Raw genomic sequence first — 14330 nt, 5'->3', positions numbered from 1 at the left:
TAATGCACCATAATATCAATGCTATCAACAAATCCCATCCACAGGGTCAACACCTCGGAGCCGACGTTGACAGAGATTCCATAGTTATATTGTAGGATGTAGCATGTCATTCTGATTGAAGATCTTGCTCTCAAACCCCTATATCCCACTACTTGTGTTATAAGAGATGTTTACATGCTGGGCACATTTCTAGAAGTTAGGATGGAAGTTGGAAAATGTAGAGCAAGGTTGTCGGGGAATGTGTGGAAATTGCGTTCTTCGACATGTACATTTCATGTGTGGGTAGACAGAACTCAAATTTTGCAACGCTCCTACGACCATCACGGCTTAGTTTAATTATTTGACCACAAACATGGTTTATACTACTTAAAGAATTCTCCGAGAGTCACATTTGCTCTCCCATCTCGCCACGCTTACTTGGGCGGGAAAGTCACGTGTACCCTCAAATGTCAGGGCGGTGAAGTAAAATCACGTGTAGTCCACTCCATCGGGACTAGCGCCTTACTGAGAAGCATCCAAACGTCTGGAGATCAGTCCCTTCATCGGAATAATATCGGGGAGCCTCTCATTCATCCGCCCGCCCCAGTTTGTCAGCCTTGCTATTTTGCATCTGTCTCTGACTTCTTGACTTCCTGATAACCCTACTTCCGGAAGTTGACAGGCGGGCGTTGCAGCGCGTTGGGCGATTCTTGCGGAGCTGCTCCCACGCCGACGCGCCTTGCGCTTTTCTTGTTTCCTATTACTCCTCATCTCCATAATTGGATCGATATCTAACTTCAGTTCGCCGCAACCATGGCCGACTACGACGAGACATATGAGGAGGACTTTTACGATGAGGCGGATGAGGGCATCACCTCCGAGGATTGCTGGACGGTGATCACGTCCTTCTTTGACTCGAAGGGTCTTGTCTCTCAGCAGTTGGACTCATTCGATGAATTCATCTCCTCGACCATGCAGGAGCTTGTGGAGGAGCAAGGCCAGGTGGTTCTCGACCAGACTCTACCCCCCTCCGAAGACGAAATCGAGCCGATTGTTGTGCGCCGTTACGAGCTCAAATTTGGCACTGTCATGCTTTCGCGCCCATCTGTTACTGAAGGCGATGGTGCAACCACGATCATGTTGCCCCAAGAAGCTCGTTTACGAAACCTTACTTACGCCTCCCCGCTCTACCTCGGTGTCACAAAGAAGATTATGGAAGGTCGTGAGAGGATGGGCAAGCCCAACGACGATGATGATAATGATGGGGAGACTGATCCGAAAACACAAGGCACCTACCTCGAGTGGGAAACGAAGCAGCTGCCCCAGGAGCAGATGAAGGAGGAAACAGTCTTCATTGGAAAGATGCCAATTATGCTGAAGTCTAAATACTGTATCCTTAAGGATCTGAACGATGCGTCACTTTACGCTTGGAACGAGTGCCCCTACGACTCTGGCGGTTATTTCGTCATCAACGGCAGTGAAAAGGTTTTAATCGCACAGGAGCGCAGTGCAGGCAACATCGTCCAGGTCTTCAAGAAGGCACCCCCCAGCCCGACACCCTACATTGCCGAAATTCGAAGTGCGGTCGAGAAGGGCTCGCGTATGCTTTCGTCGCTTACTTTGAAACTTTTCGCCAAGGGCGACAGCGCTAAAGGAGGGTTCGGCCCGACTATTCGTTCTACTCTTCCCTACGTCAAGGCCGATATTCCAATCGTCGTCGTTTTCCGTGCGCTGGGCGTCGTTTCCGATGAAGATATCCTCAACCACATTTGCTATGACCGCAACGATACCCCCATGTTGGAGATGTTGAAGCCGTGTATTGAGGAGGGCTTTGTCATTCAGGACCGTGAAGTTGCCCTAGATTTCATTGCCAAGCGTGGATCGTCACAGTCGAACCTGAACCACGATCGTCGTGTGCGCTACGCCCGGGATATTATGCAGAAGGAATTGTTGCCTCACATTTCGCAGAGCGAGGGCAGCGAAACCCGCAAAGCTTTCTTCCTTGGATATATGGTGCACCGACTTCTTCAGTGTGCTCTGGGTCGCCGCGATGTCGATGACCGAGATCACTTCGGAAAGAAGCGACTCGATTTGGCTGGTCCGCTCTTGGCCAGTCTTTTCCGGACTCTTTTCACCCGAGTCACAAAGGATCTCCAGCGTTACGTGCAGCGATGCGTTGAGACCAATCGCGAAATTTATCTCAACATTGGTATCAAGGCTAGCACTTTGACCGGTGGATTGAAGTATGCCCTTGCTACTGGTAACTGGGGCGAGCAGAAGAAGGCAGCTTCCGCCAAGGCTGGAGTGTCCCAGGTGCTGAGTCGTTACACATTCTCTTCCTCCTTGTCTCACTTGCGCCGAACGAACACCCCAATTGGCAGAGATGGAAAAATTGCCAAACCTCGCCAACTCCATAATACTCACTGGGGCCTGGTCTGCCCGGCTGAGACACCCGAAGGTCAAGCTTGTGGTCTCGTCAAGAACCTGGCATTGATGTGCTACATCACTGTTGGTACACCTGCCGAACCCATCGTGGACTTCATGATTCAGCGCAACATGGAAGTTCTCGAGGAGTTTGAACCCCAAGTGACGCCCAACGCAACAAAGGTGTTTGTTAACGGTGTCTGGGTGGGTATTCACCGGGACCCTTCCCATCTTGTTACCACGATGCAAAATCTGCGTCGACGAAACATGATCTCCCACGAAGTCAGTTTGATTCGTGACATTCGTGAACGAGAGTTCAAAATTTTCACCGATACTGGACGTGTCTGCCGGCCACTGTTCGTTATCGACAACGATCCCAAGAGTGAGAACTCGGGCGGATTGGTCCTCAACAAAGAACACATTCGGAAGCTCGAGGCCGACAAAGACTTGCCACCAGACTTGGGCCCAGAAGAACGTCGTGAACAATACTTCGGATGGGACGGTCTGGTGCGTTCTGGAGCAGTTGAGTATGTCGATGCCGAAGAAGAGGAAACCATCATGATTGTCATGACTCCCGAGGATCTCGAAATCTCCAGACAGCTTCAGGCCGGTTACGCTCTGCCCGAAGACGAAACCAGTGACCCCAACAAGCGTGTTCGGTCAATTCTCAGCCAGCGCGCCCACACCTGGACGCATTGCGAAATCCATCCTAGTATGATCTTGGGTGTCTGTGCTAGTATTATTCCTTTCCCGGATCACAACCAGTCGCCACGTAACACCTATCAGTCTGCCATGGGCAAACAAGCCATGGGTGTTTTCTTGACGAACTTCTCGCAGCGTATGGAGACTATGGCTAATATTCTCTACTACCCACAAAAGCCTTTGGCCACTACTCGGTCCATGGAGTTCCTGCGTTTCCGAGAGCTGCCCGCCGGTCAGAATGCTATTGTCGCTATTGCAACTTATTCTGGTTATAACCAGGAAGATTCCGTTATCATGAACCAGAGCAGTATCGATCGTGGTCTGTTCCGCAGTCTCTTCTACCGCACCTATGCGGATACCGAAAAGATGGTGGGACTGCAAGTTGTTGAGAGATTCGAAAAGCCTATGCGCATTGACACCCTTGGTATGCGTAAGGGTACTTATGATAAATTGGACGAGGACGGCATCGTTGCTCCCGGTGTGCGTGTCTCTGGAGAAGACATTATTATCGGCAAGACCGCTCCCCTGGCTGCTGATGCGGAGGAGCTTGGCCAGCGCACCAAGGCACACACAAAGATTGACGTATCAACGCCTCTGCGCAGCACCGAGAACGGTATCGTTGATCAGGTTCTCGTCTCCACTGGTAATGACGATCTGAAGTTCGTCAAGGTTCGCATGCGTACCACCAAGATTCCCCAGATTGGTGACAAGTTTGCCTCTCGTCACGGTCAGAAGGGTACCATTGGTATCACCTACCGACAGGAGGATATGCCCTTCACTCGGGAAGGTGTCGTTCCCGATCTGATCATTAACCCCCACGCCATTCCGTCCCGTATGACCATTGCCCATTTGATCGAATGCCAACTCAGCAAGGTTTCCGCTCTTCGTGGATTCGAGGGTGATGCTACTCCCTTCACCGATGTCACTGTCGACTCGGTCTCCCGTCTGCTGCGTGAGCACGGCTACCAGTCGCGTGGCTTCGAGGTCATGTTCAATGGCCACACTGGTCGCAAGATGGTGGCGCAGGTGTTCCTGGGTCCTACCTACTACCAGCGTCTGCGCCACATGGTGGACGACAAGATCCACGCCCGTGCTCGTGGTCCTACTCAGATTTTGACCCGCCAGCCTGTGGAGGGTCGTGCCCGTGATGGTGGTCTTCGTTTCGGAGAGATGGAGCGTGATTGTATGATCGCCCACGGTGCCAGTGCTTTCCTGAAGGAGCGTCTCTTTGACGTTTCTGATCCGTTCCGTGTTCATATTTGCGACGATTGCGGCCTGATGACACCTGTTGCGTAAGTATTTCCAATCCTTCTCTACTGTTTTTTTTCCCGTCGCACTGAAAACTAACCGTCTTTGTAGGAAATTGAAGAAAGGTCTATTTGAGTGCCGTCTTTGCAACAACAAGCACCGCATCTCGCAAGTCCATATCCCCTACGCTGCCAAGCTGTTGTTCCAAGAGCTGGCCTCCATGAACATTGCCGCTCGGATGTTCACCGATCGCTCTGGGGTGTCGGTGCGTTGATCGACGGTTCTTGCTATCTTCCCATTTGTATTTTAATGATCTTGCTGGAAAAATGCGCATCTGCTTGGCCTATTTTACGGCGTCTCGGAGGATCGTTGGCCATCGCATTACAATAACCGGCCCTACATACTTGAATTGAAACACTATACGTGTTGTTTTTCCCCCCAGGCCTAGATCTGTAATTCGAGTTGATGCTCAACATGCTCGGCATTCAGACTTGCCTACCCTTGAGACGTCTTGTCGCCTGTTGCCATCCACATCCGAGCCAACCTGGTTACTCTCCGACTCTCCAACATTGAATCCAAGAAAAGAAAAAAAAAAAATAATCAGAGGAGACCACTTGAAAAATAACCGAAATTTATCCCCCATGTAATAATCCGCGTTCACTCTTCATTCTAAAATATCCTGCGAGTAGACCCTAAGCCTTGTTCGGAGGGTGCTCATCATCGAAAGGGTGTTGAGGGTCGTATTCCGTGCCCTCATCTACTTCACAGGAATCTTCAATCTACATAAAAAAAAAAGGGGGGATGCAGGTCATATCTCATTATCCATTGGTATTTCAGAGTAAGACCTAAACCAAAGCATGGATAGATCCATGACACCCCGGGGATGTTCTTTGGTTAACGAGATACCGTTTTTCATCTTGGTCAGGCCTCTAGATCCAGGAGGCTCAGGACAGATCTTGTCATCTTATGGCTTGTGCTGGTCAAATCGGAACCTAGACGGGCTCAAGATAAGCTTATCAGAGTCTTTGAGGCTGGGGTTGATGATCCAGAGTGAAGACTGCCCACATCGAAATACCGGGGTATTTGAATCGATGGCTTCTGCTTCGTTCTTCCCCTCATTTCCCCAAATTCCTCCTCTCCCCACACCGAAAATCTTCGTCCCCGCCCAACCGCAGCAAGAAACCAATCCATCCGCGGCCTGGGCTATTTTTTTTTTTTTGGGTTATTTTTTTTGGTCGTTTTCAAAAATCAAATAAAAACAAAAACAAACAAACAAATGCAACGTCCAAGTATCACCAGACCAAAAACAAGTCAAGCGAAAGACGAAATCAAGCAACCAATCTAGGAAGTTCCAGAACCCTGCCTTTTAGAATCCCCCATCTAGCGACGAACAACGATACCCTGACGACGAACAGCGTTGCGAGCACGGCAGTACTCGTCCTCACTCTCGTACTCAGATTCAGAGCAGCTATCATCAGAAGACTCGACGTATCCACAGCGGGCACCACCACAGTCAAGTTTGACGCGGTCACCCTTACGAGTGATACCGTAGCGTTCGCAGCGGCAGTGCACGGGGGGCTCACTCATAGACGAGAGTGAAGAAGGCGAAGTCGAGCCCGAGGATGACCGCGACGAAAGAGACGACCCCGCAGAGCTGGGCGGGCTATTCGGGTACGAACACTCGTCTGACATGCGGGAGCCGGCGAAGCGGTGGGTGAGGTCGTCGACGGTCGGGGCAAAGTCTGCTTCGCGGAGTTGACGGGAAGCATAGTGCTTTGTTGGCGTTGGGTGCTGGATGCGCGAGGGGGACAGGGCGCGGCCGGTGACGATGTTGCCGCGGCTGGTCTTGGGGGCGGCCTGTCGACTGCTGGGCTTGCCACCGGGCACATCGAGGATGTTGAGCTTGCGGCGCGTGGTGGGCTCGATGGTGTATTCGACGGCGGGATCGTGCGACACGTGGTACCCGTCCATCATGTAGTAGTACCAGTATCGGGCTCCGAGTTGGAGCATAGAGGTCTGGAAGCGGAACTTGCCGACCCAGGCGCCGGGCTTGTCTTCTCTGGAGAGGGGGATCTGGCGTTGGTAATTATCCCAGGAACCGACCAGGTGGACGGTTTTGACATTGGACGAGGTCCGGAGGGAGAACTTGAGTTGAACTGCGGCCATGATGAATCAAAGGGATCGAGAAATTGGAAGTTTAAGAAGGTGTCGTCGGAGCACAGGATCAAGAGCTTTGTGATCGTTTGAACAACTCCACACTACCGGAGTGTGATTGTCAAGATTGATTTGAAGATTGGACTCTGGATCTATAGGGAACCGGTCCGACGATAGAAAGAAGAAGATTTGAGCGAGATTATATTAAAGTTGAGGTTGTAGATATCTGAACAGCGAAAGCAAGTCGACCGGCGACAAGGGAAACTGTTTTGAAGTTGTAAAATTCGTCGAAATCCGTAGCAAGGCAGAATCTCAAAGAGCACAGCTCGTTTGAGGGTAAACAGAGTAGAAACGAATTAGAATAGTATAGATAAAGAAAGAGAAAAAAACGAAGAAAAAAAACAAAAGCCAATTGGTCCAAGCAACCAGTGCTCAGGATCATTCGAATTGGAGATGAAAAAAAAAAAAAAAAAAACAAACACTCGCTGAAGAAGAAAAAAAAAAAGAGAAGTCCGCCTTGAGGTGGCTATGAGGTTCTTTTAAGCAGGTCGATTCGATCAGCAGCAACGGAATTCCTGGAGTTGGGCGGGTAATTGACGATATTGGTTGGTTCGATGCAGGTTGCACTGTGATGTGCTGCCCTTATGGCTGTGGCCAATGACCAACTGGGATTTGACGCTTGCGCTCGGACCGAAGTCAAGAGTTTTCTGGACGTCCAAGAGGATTCGACATCTGAAGAAAACGTTCTCAGCCTCATTGAGTTGGTTGTAGAGGGGGTCTGTGTTGTCATGTCTCGACTGAGAGCCTTGAGATCAGACGGTCTCAACTCCCACCTGGGCTGGAAGTGAATGGAAACGTGGGAAGATAGATTTCATGCCAACCCAGAGAGAACCGGCAAGACCCGATTTCGCTCCGGTGGATGTACTCCCCGAGATGAAAATATCCGAATCAGAAACGTCACCAGTCCTTCCCGGTTGAAAACCTGCCGAGACTAAGACGCGGGATGAGATGCACTAGACCTAGTCAATCACAGGCTGCAGGCTGACAGGGATGGGGACAGATGTCGTGCCATATGGATGAAGTGCCGACCTCTCCTTTCCGATTGATCCTGCCGTTAATTTGCCTGGTCTGCCTTGATCCGATGATCGCTCTATTCTGAGAAGAAAAAGAAAAGCCTTCCATATGGGACTTGTGACCGGAAGGTGGAAATCCGTTGTCCCCCAATTGCCTGATTGCCTGATTGGCTCCGGTAACGAGGGGTGTGAGGCTGTTGGGCAGTGAGTCGCAGCATTGAAGCTGGAAAGAGTGATGGATCCATCTTGATCAGGGATAAATCTTTGGATCTGCTAAATTGTGTGGATAGGCGTCTTATTTTTGTGTCTCTTCTTGTCTTTCTAGCCAGCCTATCCATCTTGTAAGCGACGGCTTATAAGCTAATCGATGGGGGGTCTAATGACTGTGGTCGCGATGACTACATTAGTGACTTTGCTATGTGGATAGAGATACTAGTTACCATTTAATCCTTCTAACCTAGCCGTCTGTGTAATAATATCTATAGCGTCAGCCATCTACCGGGGAGTGGTCGAGAATAAAAGACGGTAGGCGTATGTTTGATTCCAATCTACCAAGGTTGGACAGGGACAAGATACTAGCCATCAGACTGTGAGGGAGGGCGCATCTTGGTATGTACTCCAAAATCAACTCGGTTATCCCCTGTTAAGATTCCTCTGTCTTTTCTATCCGACGAGCAATAATTGGAGAGTTTAGGCACAGGGTGAGTTTGACACCACCCCAACACCCAAAAAGCTAGCCCGGCCAGTCACCTGCTCTATATATATATACACCCTCTAGACGCCCACACTGATGATCAAGTTTCCCAATGTATATACCCAATAGCAAACGAACCACAAAACTGAAGTTCAGGACTCCAGAGTATAGTCTGAGTAAAATCTATTGATTGCTGGAATTGTCTTGAAGCATATGAGGTATTTATGTGTGAAGATTTCCTTTCCAACCCGACTTGAGATGAGCGGCTACTCATGTAATCCACAGAAATCCATTCGTGTAGAGCCGGACTCATGAGAAGGTAGACAAATCCCACATCCACAACGTATGTAATTGGCCATGGGGAAATGAAAAAGCATTGGAAGTGATGTGAAGTGAAGTGAAAGAGAATAGGCACAATCGAGCACGGCATTCGTTATAGGAAGGGCAGTTGCCTTGGGATTAAAAGCCCCCGTTTGCCGTCAAATAACCTTGTAGCTAATCCGAAGAAGGTACTTTAGTGGGATTCACGGAAGGTCGTGGAGAAAAAAAAAGGCCACAATGAAATCAATCGGACTCAAGGAGAAACTACAAGATTCTCAGAGAAGCTAGTGGAATTTGCACACAAAGAGGGTTCAATGTGCACATGCTATTTTTTTTTTCAATATTTTTTCAGAAGATACGGACTTTCATTAATTTCGTGGCCCCAGATCCGAGACTTTAGCTTGTGTCCGGCAACCTATTTCGGCCCAAGGATACTCCGAACTAATAGCGAAGTTTTTGTGTATGACAGGGAGTGTCTGGCAATCGATTCGTTGCAAGCCAACATTGCTATTTGAAAGAAAGAAGCTACCGAGTTCTCAGTCATACAAAACTAGCACTCTCAATTTGCCTGGCAAATGAGCAAATCAGGGAGTGCGGGATCTAGAACACCTGGTTGATTCATCAAGAACGGCCCTAGGTGAACTGAATTGACTCTAGGAATGCAAAAACTCTCCAACGAACAACATGTGCCGACCTGTGTTCATTCAAAGGGCCTTCGTCTCGGTGGTATGTTGATCTATGGTATTCTACAGACATATATGCCTGCCAAAGTTGATAATGTATCAAATGTCCAATAGCAGACTTAGAGCGTTATATTCGGCCCTTGACCTATGACTAGATTTCTATCTCGCTCTATCCTTCAGAGAGTCAATTGGTACCTAAACAGATAGAAGGAGGATGGTAAAATCTAGTGGATCGAAGTTAGTTTGACGAATTGCAACGTTGACCCTCGCCCTGCTGACAGATTCCTTCACCAAAAGCTATTAAGAGAGCCCGATCCCGCTCCCCCAATTTCCGGTTCCATTAAGGACTTCTTTCGTATCCAAAATCACCAGCCATTTTCTCTTCTACAGAATGAAGGCAGCTCTCTTCTTCCTTGTTTCTGTCAATGGAGCCATAGTGATGGCGACCCCGGTCATTGAATTGAAGACCAAAGCTCCCCTCTCGGCAAGTGGATGCTATCCATTGTAAGTTGACACATACAGACCATATCGAGCAAATTATTGACAGTTTTATAGTGCAGACCCTCATTGCGGTGTTGCTGGCACCTTCTGTCAGTGTACAAATGGTAAGAGCTATCAACTCGTGCGTACATTGACCAATTTGAGCGAAACACACTTAGATGGGCGATAGGTCATTTTTATCTCTTCAATCATGCTACCGGCAACTGTGACCCTCCGTGGGGCTATGTTGGTGACTCGGTCAGATCACTTCCAGGATATCACTGCAGGAACTAAACGGTTTTGCCAAGCCACAAGAGGTCTCTCAATCTCATAGTGGCAGTTGCTTGGTAATATGACGGGAAGTGTCAGCATGCCGCTATGGAATTAAACTACTTCACGTAGTAGGTATTGCTGTTCTGGATGACTTGGACCTTCCTATGGTAGGGGTCATAATCAGCAAGGGGGAGAACTCGAGATCGTGAGCTTGATAAAGTGGAAGGCATGAGTCTAACACGAAGGTCACAGGGCGATTAAAGATTTCCCACCCTACATCGGAATCCTCAGATTAGCAAAGTGTGGCTCACAATCATATGGAGATGGAGAATATTCGCTCATTTCAATCTTGTAAATTTCTGGCAACACATTATAGAGAGATTGATAGATGTAGAACTTGCCGCTTAATCCCCGTTGGGTTGTAAATAGAAATGTCCATAGTATAGTTTACCCCTTTTGCCGTCTTCTATCACCCTGCGGCGCACACTCAAACGCTAAAAGCGTAAATGTTAACTTGGGATTTTCTCGTGGGATATGAACCACTGGCAATGAAAACATCACTTTCTTTCCACACGAAGCCCCTAATAATAAGGTTTTGTGTTGAACGAAATATAGCGTACTTTCCACTAGACCATGACAAAAACCAAGGTTCCTGTTTATGGCCTAGGGAGGCCGTATTTGAGGTTTGACATTTTGTACCAAATTTTTCAGGTATTTATAGAAATCCTTGGCAGTTGAACAGCCTGCAGAAAGCCATAACCCAGCGTTATTTACACTAACAAAGATTAGTCCAGCTTTGATGAAAGTTCAGTCAAAGGATATCAGGCTTAAGTCCCTGTTTTTTCCTGGTGAACTTGTCTTGGATGTTGGAAATATTATACTAGACCACATCAAAAGCCATAGTCTCTGTTTGTGGCTTAGAGGGAGCCTACTTCTTGGGTTGACATTAGACACCAAATCCGCTCCAAAAGAGGCCAAAGAGGTGTTGCATTTCACAAATGAAGCTGAAAAATTTTCTTGCTTTATAAGAATAATTTACTGACATAAGATTTCCTAAATATAGTAGTGGTGCAAAAATCTAAGCTGGAAGAGACGTCTATACTTCGGACCTTTTCGGCGCCGATCTCATGATGAGTCACCAATGAGTCAGCACTCGTCCGACTGCAATCAACTTGGCCCCTAGGATGGGTGTCGAAATATCGACGCGAGCAACGGACAGGCGTTCATCAGTCATCCAAATTGAGTACAACAAGATCAACTTTCGATAAAGCTCTTACATCGATCCTGGTTGAGCTGCACATCCCTCTGTCAGCATCTCAATAGGAGCCACCTTCAACCCGCCTTGCGACCGAACTCAAAATGGCACACGGCGCAGAGGACTGCGCAACTGTCCTGGAGCAGTTTGTCCACGATGTGGCGAATCTTCCAGCCGAGATCAATCATCTCATGGAAGAAATTCAGGCCAAGGATAAGGTCATGCAGGAGTGCCGCGCTATAATCAACTCTCGCGACAGCAGCATCCAGAAATTCATCAAGCTGAACGGCAGTCTGACGCCAAACCCTAAGGAAGAGTCATACAGCAAGACCATCCTACAGAATATGGACAGATCCCACGAGTTGCAGAACGAGAAGATCCAGCTCAGCGAGAAGGCATGCGTCCTCCTTGATCGCCAGATCAAACGACTCGACGTGCGCATTCGCGATCTAGTCAACGAAGGTCTCCTCACCAACGACCCACCTCTCCCTTCGCTCTTCGACTCCAAAAACAAATATCGCAACCCACCCAAGATCTTCCTCCCTGACTCCACCCCATCCGACTCCCCTGCCTACTCAACACCCCTCAACCCGACTTCCGGGAATGCCAATCCTATCCTGGCTGCCGCGCAGCGCTTGAACCAATCTACAACTCCCCGCGCCACTGGATCTGCAGCCCAGCTTGGACAAATCACAGCACGCAGTTCCGCGCCGGCTACTCCAGCAGCAGCCGTCGTACACCTCCAGCAACGCCAACGCGAATCCTCTGCCGGAGCCGTGGACAGCAAGCGCCGCCGCTTGAACCCCTCCCTCAATACCCTCCCAGTAGCCTCGTCGAATCTGCGCCAGTCTTCCATGGGTCCTGGTACACCGAAGCCTGGTACACCGGCTGGCAGCCGTGCGGGCAGTGTCGGCCCCCGTGCTAGCATCGGCATCAAGAAGGCGTTGACCAAGAAGGTCGCACCGCACCAGCAAGTCAAGAAGCTGAAGACGGCGAGCGGGAAGCTGATTAAGCGCTCTTCCAGTGCCAGTGGCCGTATCAAGACTTCGAAGAAATCTCCCAATGGAGAAGGCGACGAGGATGATGACTCCATGCTCAGTAGTGCTGATACATCGGACTCCGACAAGAGTGATGGTGCTGCTGATGAGGATGTTGACGATGATGATGAAGATGAGGGTAATGAGGATTCGAAGGTCTATTGTACCTGCCGCACTGTTAGCCACGGGGACATGGTGGCTTGCGATAATGACGAGTGTCCGTATGAGTGGTTTCACTGGAAGTGTGTTGGATTGACACGCGAACCGGTTGGGACTTGGTATTGTGATGAGTGCAGGCGTACTCTAGGCAAGTGATTACCTCTTTTCTTCTTTTTCTAAGATCTGTATGACGGTTGATAGATACCCACGGCGTTTGAGGGACTTTAATGGTTATTAGGCTGGACTGCGCTGGACAAAGACATCCTTTAGTTTTACTGCAATATGAAAATATTAAAACAGAATCAATTTCCATAATTCTGCCTATTCTAGAGAAAAACTGACACTAATCCCCGGGGGAAATCAGATGGCAAAAGGTCCCCCTAGATATTCATTCCCAGCTATAGCCCAGCGTATGTCCAAGCCGTGCCCATCCAGCGCCCAATTTTCCCAGGGCCACCAGTGAGCCGGAGCCAAACCAAATCAAGTCGAAAACGCCATCGCTATGCACATATCCCCCTTCTTTTTTGTTTCTTCCATGCAAACTTGTTGGCACACAGGCGCACACAGTACGCCGAAAGTCAGAAATCAGATATTTGTGGAAAAGCCATTGCCGGCCCATCCACTCAGAACCCAAGGCCATTGCTCAGCCATGGATCGAAGTACTCGCAGGTCTCGGGGCTCACTGCGCCGCCTGGAGCGCAAAGCCGGAATACTGGGCACTGGCCGCAGGGAGCTTCGGTCATGCCGTTCTTCACGAGGTGCTTGCTTGCAGCGGAGAGATCCTCACCATCAACGGGCGGCTTGCGGGACTGGTTCGCTTTGACGGCCTCGGGGCTCTTGAGGGATCTGTACCACTCGCCGTTGCCTAATGCAACAAGCTTGTTGTCGAAGCAGAGCATTTCGAGGAGTTGCACGACACTCTCTTCGCCCAGCCGGACCGGTGTGATTCCACTTTCGTTGACAGCCGAGGTGATTTGCGCCACGGTCGGGTATCCGGCGTAGCCGTGGGGGTAGGGGAGGTAGGTTTTCTCATCGGACTTGACGTCCGCCTTGCCGGAGGCGGTTTTGATGCGCTTGTTCTTGCGGTCCGAGGCTGGGACTTCGTACCAGCTTTTCCGGCTGACGGTGTACTCGATATAGCCTGCAACGCTGTTGATAAAGTTGGCGTCCAGTACACCGTCTGTGAACCACGCTCCTCCAGTTACTTCTTCGCTCGGAGCAAGCCCAGCCAACATATACATCTTTCGGCTGGGGTATTTGACATTGTGGAGGGATTTGATGTAGTTTTTTCCTTCAAGGGCTTTCAGGCATCGGTCGAGGATTGACTTGTGCAGGTTCGTGCGGTTTCCGATGTGCCGCACCCAGATACCTGTTCGTTCTGTGGAGTGGATGACATTATAGACCATGGCCTCGTCCGGGGTGAGGTTGCGGAGCCTAAAGGGGAGCAGGGATTAGTTTTCTGGTTTACCGATTCAAGAATGCATGCATTTCCTACTTCTCAGCATCCTCGCGGTCTATGAGCTTCCATGTGAGCTTTCCATCTTTTTGGAGGAGTCGAAAGAGATTTTGATTGACGAGGCTCTGTGTGCATTCTAACAGTAGCGCAACGTCGTTCTTTGGGATCACTTTGAGATTGAGAAAGTCGTTCTGATAGAACAGGTGATCGGGCTCAAATTCATTAACGCATGCATCGTAAAGCTTGGAGGCAAGCTCGGCCACTTGAGACCCCGCGGAGGCCATTGTTGGAAATGCGACAGAGATATCAGGCAAAATCAAGGTTCATTTGAAGGGGCTCGTGGTTTTTCATGTTCAAGGGAGTGTGTCAAAGCCGGAAAGTAAGCTAGAGGA

The 14330-nt window shown here is 49.4% G+C and overlaps 5 protein-coding genes across 5 annotated transcripts; 3 read left to right on the top strand and 2 right to left on the bottom strand.

Moving 5' to 3' along the window:
• Nucleotides 1-792: 792 nt before the first annotated feature.
• Pdw03_7672 (DNA-directed RNA polymerase) lies at nt 793-4627 on the top strand (the record flags this gene model as incomplete). Its single annotated transcript, XM_014677334.1, has 2 exons — nt 793-4397; nt 4465-4627. The coding sequence occupies 2 exons, from the start codon at nt 793-795 to the stop codon at nt 4625-4627; spliced, it is 3768 nt and encodes a 1255-aa protein (XP_014532820.1).
• Nucleotides 4628-5733: 1106 nt separating this feature from the next.
• Pdw03_7671 (GTP-binding protein EsdC) lies at nt 5734-6519 on the bottom strand (the record flags this gene model as incomplete). Its single annotated transcript, XM_014677333.1, has 1 exon — nt 5734-6519. One exon carries the CDS (start codon nt 6517-6519, stop codon nt 5734-5736), a length of 786 nt encoding a protein of 261 aa, XP_014532819.1.
• Nucleotides 6520-9669: 3150 nt separating this feature from the next.
• Nucleotides 9670-10052, top strand: Pdw03_7670 (uncharacterized protein; the record flags this gene model as incomplete). The annotated part of the gene is made up of 3 exons (XM_066101735.1): nt 9670-9782; nt 9834-9883; nt 9949-10052. The coding sequence occupies 3 exons, from the start codon at nt 9670-9672 to the stop codon at nt 10050-10052; spliced, it is 267 nt and encodes an 88-aa protein (XP_065956818.1).
• A 1338-nt stretch (nt 10053-11390) lies between these two features.
• Nucleotides 11391-12638, top strand: Pdw03_7669 (Zinc finger, PHD-type; the record flags this gene model as incomplete). The annotated part of the gene is made up of 1 exon (XM_014677332.1): nt 11391-12638. The coding sequence occupies one exon, from the start codon at nt 11391-11393 to the stop codon at nt 12636-12638; it is 1248 nt and encodes a 415-aa protein (XP_014532818.1).
• A 467-nt stretch (nt 12639-13105) lies between these two features.
• Pdw03_7668 (DNA-directed RNA polymerase III subunit Rpc34, putative) lies at nt 13106-14222 on the bottom strand (the record flags this gene model as incomplete). The annotated part of the gene is made up of 2 exons (XM_014677331.1): nt 13106-13916; nt 13978-14222. The coding sequence occupies 2 exons, from the start codon at nt 14220-14222 to the stop codon at nt 13106-13108; spliced, it is 1056 nt and encodes a 351-aa protein (XP_014532817.1).
• Nucleotides 14223-14330: the final 108 nt, after the last annotated feature.

This window comes from Penicillium digitatum, chromosome 3 (genome assembly GCF_016767815.1).
Source record: "Penicillium digitatum chromosome 3, complete sequence".
In the NCBI taxonomy this organism is placed as follows: domain Eukaryota; kingdom Fungi; phylum Ascomycota; class Eurotiomycetes; order Eurotiales; family Aspergillaceae; genus Penicillium; species Penicillium digitatum.
The sequence above is the reverse complement of the archived record's forward strand: the minus strand, read 5'-3'. Positions and strand labels throughout refer to the sequence as shown.